This window comes from Aulostomus chinensis, chromosome 16, assembly GCF_037954235.1.
Source record: "Aulostomus chinensis isolate RoL2024-O1b breed Wild chromosome 16, RoL_Achi_v1.0, whole genome shotgun sequence".
In the NCBI taxonomy this organism is placed as follows: domain Eukaryota; kingdom Metazoa; phylum Chordata; class Actinopteri; order Syngnathiformes; family Aulostomidae; genus Aulostomus; species Aulostomus chinensis.
The window spans coordinates 10,716,448-10,724,919 of record NC_141335.1 but is presented as its reverse complement, the minus strand read 5'-3'; the positions used below and the strand labels follow the sequence as shown (position 1 = coordinate 10,724,919).

The 8,472-nt window shown below is 43.1% G+C and overlaps 1 protein-coding gene across 1 annotated transcript in view; it reads right to left on the bottom strand.

The window, feature by feature from the left end:
- Positions 1–618: 618 nt before the first annotated feature.
- lrmda (leucine rich melanocyte differentiation associated) overlaps positions 619–8,472 on the bottom strand; it is a 314,178-nt gene continuing 306,324 nt past the window's right edge. The window contains exon 11 of the mRNA XM_086181102.1: positions 619–2,265. Coding sequence (XP_086037228.1) covers positions 2,186–2,265 — 80 coding nt within the window. The 3' untranslated portion in view covers positions 619–2,185. The remainder of the gene's footprint in view (positions 2,266–8,472) is intronic.

Genomic DNA, 8,472 nt, shown 5'->3' with positions numbered 1-8,472 from the left:
CACCAAACTCGGTGTGTCCCCCAGCCAGCTCCGGTGGCTCGGGGCCTGTCAATTCCAGCTCCGTCAGTAGCACTGGCTCAATGGCAGTGCCTGTGACACATGTCACAAAGTTTTAAATGTCTGCTCTTTTCAGCAGGATGGCTGGGCGCATGCAGCAGCCAGGGGAAGGATGACATTTTGTATCGTGCGGGGGGGAACTTGTTGTGGCTCCCTTCTTCCTGCCTCCTCAGGCTGTCAGCCCCAGTTTCCTCTGAGCATATCAAAACACAGACAAATAAACCTTGTCATTTTGAAACGCCGGCACTAGTGACCAGGCTCCTGAACGACATGTCAGCTGGAATATGGTCACACGGTCCTGTAGGAATTGGTGTGTGAGCACAAGCGAGGAAGCCTGTATACTCTCACACAAGCATGAGGACACACAACAAACTCGTAGAATCACCAAATAAACAGATGCGGACAATATAAACAAACATTGCATGAGGCTATCTCTGACCTTTCCTTCATCCGTCTGAAATGACTGACACACTGGACCGGAGCTTTTATTTCAAATGCGACCACAGCAGGACTTTCCTCCTCGCTACCTCAGCGACATTCAGGTGCAAACAAATGTGGGATGCTGGACCCTGATGAGAGCAGAAACTCAGAAGCATTCGTGAAATCACCAGACGTTCACCACAGAAACACATGTTGGAAAAATATTTTAATGATGTGGAGATGACCAGCTAACAGTTTACATCCTATTAGCTGTATGACATCATTCATTCAGAAAATAATTTCAAAATTTTAAGTTTAAACAAGAGCATAAACATATCAAAAGTAAAACCAAAATGTAAACAATATACAATTAACTGTATAAAATATTACATTTCAACAATTTCCTGATGATTATGTTTTATATTTGGTTAACAAATCACCACAGTACAATGGAAATAAGGCGCTCTTTTTGTAAAAAGTGCCTTTCAGACATGCAGTCATAGGGGCAAAACAACAATTAAAGTAAGCAAAACAATGCAAATTGCACCATATCATGAACCATAATATATTTGGAATGCATAGCACATTACATCTCTCATCTTGTCTTCACTAAAGCTGATGTTGGAATGACATAAAACTGGATGTTAGCACGACTTTAAAAGTTACATTTAAATACATTTATTTAATACTGAACTGATAGTGAAACACACAGAACTGTCACCCGACGGAATTATAGCCCTTGAATCTGACATATGAGATTACTTACTTGCAAAACCAGATCAAAGCGAGTCTTAAACAGGATAAACAATTAATACAATGGCCCAGTCATACTATAATTGAACATATTCATTTATTATTTGTTAATTTTGGGATTCTATTTATAACCATTTATTAATTTTTTTTTTTAAGAATGGCTTTATCTGTGTTTGCAAATCAGCTCCTCAAAAGTAAAATAACTTTTTTAAAATCAATGGAAAAAACAAAGAGCTTCTTTTTCTTCCTCCAAGATGACAAAATTAAAAAGGACAGACTGATAACATGTCACATAAAAATCATAGTAATGCCAAACTCTTTGCACAGTTTTAATGTGATGAACAACAGTTGTGTCTGAGGGAGGGAGAGAGAGAAAGAGGGAGAAAGAGAGAGAGCAAGAGAGAGAGAGAAAAGGAGAAAGAGAGAGAGAGAGAAAAGGAGAAAGAGAGAGAGAGAGAGATGAGTGCATGTCAGGCCCCAGGTGTGTGACCGTCACCCCTTTCACCCTTGATTAGTGGCAGTGGTGGACAGGTGATCCATCATGGCTGTCAAAAAAAGGTACGCAATTGGCTGGATGTGGGATGTGTTTGTCACTGAGAGAGAGAGAGAGAGAGAGAGAGAGAGAGAGAGACCATGTGTGTATGGTGTGCATTGTGTGTTTCTGGAGTTGAGGGGCTGCTGATGCTTAGAGACAATCATGTCAATGGGAGTGTCATGTCTGACTCGCAGCTTGAAGCTTAGCAGCACAGGAAGAGGAGGTGGTTACCACAGGCTGAAGTAGGATGTAAAAAAAGATGTAAAAATCCACTGACATAACCTTAACATCTTTCCATACATTTTTAATTGACATATCATCAGCGCTCTTAATAAATAGGGGACTAATTTATTTCTCTTTCAATCTGACAACATCCATTGCCACTCCTGTCCCTGTTTGTCCCACAGCAGATGTCCATCATCAGAGCTGGTCGTTCTGGATGAATCTGTTGCCTTCCGAGTGTTTGCCATAGTAGATGTAGTGACATTTGGCGAATACCCCTAAAAACAGAATGGGAGAAAGTTAGATGAAGCTTTGAGGTTTTTAAAATTCTCTAATCAACAGATAAACAAGCACATCAGCATGCAGTATGTAGCTCTCTGAATATATCAGTGCATCCTCCCCAGCAGAAAACTCTGTGTTCCACCACCATCAGTGACATTTTGATTATCTATGACAGACTAACGAAACTTCCCATCTCTGAATGCAGAAGGCAAAAAAAGTGTGTTGTAAGGTGATGATGACAACGATGATGATGATGATGATGATGATGATGATGATGATCCATTTCTCAAAAAAAGTCAAGCCAAGGAGAGGGAGGTGACGCGACATGTTTCTGGGTAGTTACTCAGCTAGCTAGTGCATGTTGCTAACATCAACTCAACGGATGAAGTTTGTGGAAAACGGCATTTATCAGGTTCAGAATCCAGACGGCGTGATGTGCCTTTCGTTGGTAATCACTGGTGCTAAGAAGCTCGAATGCAGCGATGAACTCTGAACCAGTTGTGGAATTTCACTTTCTCTGCTGGCTCTGAATGCATTGGGATGCAATACTGCCCTCTATATCACAGAGCAGTTTAAAAACTGCACCTTTAATGTGACTAAAAATGATGACAATATCTCAAATTAAACCGCAAAAGTAGGAAGTGAACTGGAGGAAATGCAGAATGACATAAATGCAGGATGCCTTTTTGAGGAGCCTGAAATTAGCTTGTTAGTGTTGAAAACACAGAATTTACTACTCGGAAGAAAAATACCATAAGGAAGCGACCATAGAAGCTCCTCTGATAAGGAGATGAAGGGTCCTGATAGTAGAAAGCACACAGCAACACATGAAACCATAAAGGCTCGCAAAATATGTTTTTGTCAATATGCATGTAATAGGCTCATAAAGTATACAACATAATAAAAGTAGAGGGCACTGGGAGGGTGCATACAGTACATCAATAAGGGTGAACTCTGCCAGAACCACAAAAAAAAAGAAAAAAGAAAGAAGATCTTTTCTTTGCCATGGTAAATGGATATGATCCAAAATGTAGCGGGTTCTTGCTTGACCCGTGCTACACCTTCCAAGTTTTGTAAAAACTGACTACATCGTTTTTACGGAATCCTGCAGTAAGTCAGACAAACAGACAAATAAACACCACTGACAACTCCACATCCTTGGCGTAGATAAAATCGAAGGCTGGCTTAACTGAAAACATATTTTGTTTGATTTGCTTCCTGAAAAAGCACTGATCAAGAACATCTTGCTGCCTTAAGCATGAATCTTCTTTGATTTTTGGCAAATGTGAAGTTTTCAAGTGGAGAAGAACAGATTTCACAGATGAAACTGAGCTTAAACTGATGAAACATGGTGGCCAAATAAAGTTCATCACAACAAAGATTTAACCAGAACTGGGAAAAAAACGAACATGCCCTCTGTCCACATCAAAGGGCAAAACAAAAATGGCCGACAGAGCTTTCTTGTTGTGATGAGAGGTGTTAAGGCTGCTGAGTTCTCTGCAGCTGGTCTGGTCTGACTGATGTCCCAGTGCTCGCGCTGCCACTTGATGAATGCAGTGGGCAGCGGCTAGGTGTCACCTCTCGCCAAATGAGGCAAGGACAAGTGGCATTAGCGCTGTCAATGATCCTCTGACAAGACAACAGATACGGCTTCCGCCAGACTTTATAAATAGACATCAAATGTATTATAGAAGGAGGGAGACGAGGAGGGACAGAAAAAAGGGCAGGAGAGGGGAGACTTATGGGAGAGGTGGTGTCGCAGAGGGATGAGGGGTGCTCCGAGCGCTATGTACAATCACATAATCCAAAGAGACATTGTCAAGGGCGGGGAGAGAATGGCATCTAAGTGACAGAAAGCAGAGACGGGGACAGAGATACTGGTGCCATATTAGTGCCAAGCATATTCTGATGCCACCCTCAATTCTAACCAAACCTGACACATCGCTCTCTTTCCCCACTCTCTCTCTGACTCCTCAAAGTAGGCTCCACCAAGTCACACACACACACACACACACACACACACACACACACACACACACACACACACACACACACACGCACACACACACACGCACATATACAGTACACAGCGAGATGTACACACACACACACACTAACACACACCAGTCCCTCGCAGCAGTAGTGGGTGTTCTGTCAGGCGGAGGAGCAATACAGCAGCAGCAGCAGCAGCAGCAGCCCACAGGCCCGAGGACAAGCTCAGTCAATCTAAATCTGGACTTTGTAGTGGAGCAGTGCTCATTTCCCCTCATAGCCCAGCTACTTGAGGTGATCCAAACACTGAAGTGTGAGAAGCTGTCACCTCCGATAAAATCCGGGACCAGCTCCATGCCTGCCTGCTCCCCCGGTGTGTGTGAGGGGTACATATATGTGTGTGTTTGCGTGTGCATGTGTGTACGCCTTCTCCCTTGACAGTGTGGAGGTATAGAAGCGGGAGGGGAATGAATTCCAGCTGCCATGATTTGCCTGGGGATATAGGTGCCGTGGCTGGAGACTGAGCTTGACACCACAGGACTCGGGGTGTCTCACAGCGCTCTGATCACATGGGTGCCGGGGCCTTTCACATATTCACAGTTTACCCAGCAAGAAACTATCTCCAGGAGTGGGGCCCTTAAAGAGATTACCGACTGAGATACCCAGAACCAAGGATCCTATAAGGCATTACCTAGAGGGGATATATTTGTAGGTTGCAACCAAAGCCTTTCAGTGATAACCTTCACAGATGAGGAGACTAAAGCTAAAGGCCCCTGAAGCCTTCACACTCTCCTGAGCTCCTCACCAGTCTGTGGGGAGTGAGAAGGATTTGATGGCACCAATCAGAAAGCTCCGGACTTAAAAAAAGAAAGAAGAAGAAGCTATATTTGTGATCAAAGAAGGAGAGTAAATTAAGGGAAACAATGGTATATGGAAGATAGATAAAGTCTGTCTCCCGGTGGGCGACACCTAGCTGAAGCTCTCTCAACATTTCATTAAGCAGCTTGTTCTGTGTGTAAACACATTCCAGTTCACTGTGTTCCCCTCACAGTGAGAGCTTGCTCTTATTACGGGAGAAAGATGGGGTGGTGGGAGACAGAAACGGGATTCACTGAGCCAAATTCACTCTTACATAACGGCCTCTGAGGCCAACGCCGGCAGGGTTCCACCTGATGAACTTATAAGCGCTACAGTGTCTACAGTGTCCTCTGTGTATCCTATAAGCCACTTGAATCCAAATCCACCCTCCACCAACTCACACTTTCATCTCTCACACACAGCGAGAACAGTGGGAGCGCCTATTAAAAGTGACAGATTAACAAAGTGATGTGAAGGCTAATGTTTCCATCATGGCCTGGTGGAGGAACAGTCCGGTCATTGTGCTGCATATGTCACACAGCGCTGAGTTGTTTTTAAGAGTAACTTAACCATGCTGTCCTTATTACAGCGGTCGTCTTGTATTGTTCTCTTGGTGTAGTTTCATTGTCTTTTCAGAGCTGATTACATGGTTCCTCTCTATGGGGGCCTGAAGCGCCATTCTGCCACTGTGAGTGTGAACCAGCTGTGTAAAGCCTTTTATGAACAGGGCAACAACCTCAATTTTTCTTGGGGATTTTATCAATTTTCAAAGCAGAACACAAATATACTCCATAAACTAACCCCTGCAGACAAACAAGTCTTCCTCCTTACCGAAGTTCCGCTACCGTCCAGCTAAAATGGCATTTCAAGAGCATCTAACTGCTAAACTGTGAAGTAGCTCTTCGTTAAACAGGGTATTAAGATGGCAATAAGATTGAGTTAAAGGCTGAAAAAGTAGGCATGTCATTAAAAAAAACATGGAAATCGTCACGGGAGCTTGTCTCTGAAAAGAGTCATGAATGTACCTCAACATGATACTGATGCTCACCTACAGGGCTGCACATACGACTGGGTCCTCCTACCTACAGTCTATTTTACCATTCATAACCTCGTCGCACCCTCTTCGATCCTCCACTTTCCCTCTCACTCTTGGATGCGATGCCTTATTGTAAATAGTAACATACAAATACAACAGAATGATCATCAGTGGTATTTGTTCTCCACGAAAAACTTGACACTAATAGTTACTGAGATTTCAATGTGTCTTACATACCTGGTAAGATCCTGTTAAACATTTATTTGAAGTCCTAGCTTGACCTCCACAGTGTATGTTTTTTTTTTTTTTTGGAGAGATCTGTTCATGATCTGGTTTTGAATTTTGCTCACTTACCTGAAATTCCGCCAAAAAAATACCCAAAAGTACAAGGTTTGTCCATTCCCGTCATGTGTTGTCAGGAGTAGATCTGCAATACCAAAACGACATTGCCCGAAGGAATACAGCCAATGCTCGCAATAGACTTTGGGTTTAACATTCAAATAAGGCAAAAAAATTCAACTTTGGGTCCAGATTGATTCTCAGATTTTGTAGTCAGGTCCTCCGAAAGATGGTGTGGTACATCTACAGGACACCAAAAAGTTGTTGCAGTTGAAAATAACCTTCATTATCTTACACTGTCCTTCATGCAGATTCTGATCGTCCTCTCTCCGACAAAAGCCAAAGTAACTCCATCCACATTTTCTCAAACCAGGATCGTCATATCCGTCACAACTTCTAAAACTTAAGGAGAAGTCTAGTGAGATTTTTAGAGATCAACTGACTGGATTTGGGGTGTCCCACTAGTTTGTGGGCTCGCCACTCTTGGAGCAGATGACCATTTGAACACCTGGTAGAGCGCTACTATTCAAAACAGTCTACAGCCTCAAGCTTTGTGGGAATCCCTTCTATATACATTTACCTGCATTTACATTAAAAATACTGCTAGTATGAGTACTAGTAGATAGAGTTTTATCCCTCACAGCTTTGATTCTTCCCCTAAAGAGAGAAACCCCTCAGATATAGCTCACAACAATACAACACATTTAATAAACTGATGATGGTAGGATTGAAGAGATCCATATATTTCTATAACTTGAGAGGTTTCTCCTTGCTAGTCCTGACAAGATGCGTCACCCTCGAACTGTAGTTTCTTGAACACGAGGAAGCAACTTTAGGAAAAAGACGACTTCCTACATGGCCTCCTCCTGTGAGTGAGTGATAATGGTGAGTGACATGCCAATACTTTGCTAGTGATATTATGAAGCTAAATATATGGTTTGTGGCTCTTAAATTAAAATAATGCCAATTATCCACATTGTGGCCATTTCCATTTTAAGAGCTGATTATTTAAGACTCGTCTCACTAGAACACTAAAATGAGAGCCTATGATCATTTAGGTGTAGGATGTCTCATACTCTCTGTTTTAAAGCTCTGCATTAGATCACTACACACACACACACACACACACACTCACACACACACTCACACACACACATCGATGCATGCATACATACATTTACAAGAGAGAAAAAGAGGGAGAATCCAAGAGAGGAGGGAGATGGAGTGGGCTTAATGATTGTTCCCTGCATACAATCAGCTTGACTCTTTTCAAGGGCCATCAATATGTCACAGACAGACACATCCGAGGGATGTGGCTTTTAACATCAAGGTTATCTATTGTTGGCGTGAATCCACTCGCTGCACTCATAGTTTCTGCTCCTGTCTCCTTTTCATGTCTATCCACTCCTCTCTTCCTCCCTCTGTATCCTCTCTTATTCTTTTTGCTGCTTTCTTTTTTTTAACTCCTCTCTCTGTGCCACCCTCTAGTTTGGCCACTTAGCCAACAGTTCCATCAGCGGTGCCATCAATCAGGGACAAAAATGCAATGAGAAAAAAAAAGCCAATTAACAAGGCAATTACGCTTTCTGTATTATCTCCAAGGGCTGAAATAACACTGCTGTGCAGGTGGGGGATGGGGTCAGACGAGAGCTAGGGGCAGGCATCCATAAGAGTTGGTGCGAGGGTGACTTATGAGCTGGAGGTGCAGGCTGCTGTGAGCCAGGGCTATTATTGTGGACACAATCCATCTCCGGCTGTCCTTTTATCAGTTCAGCCAAACGTCATGAGATGGAGTCGCCACCTACTCTGTATAGGGAAGTCCGCAGATAGATAACCCCCAGAAGTCCCATAAAACAACAGCCAGTGGTCTGCAATTCAGCTTACTGAGAAGTGAGATGCCACATGCAACACACCGGCATGCAGGGTAAAGGGAAATGCTTTCATGGCGTTGGTATGTTGGGTATGTGTGTCAGTGTGT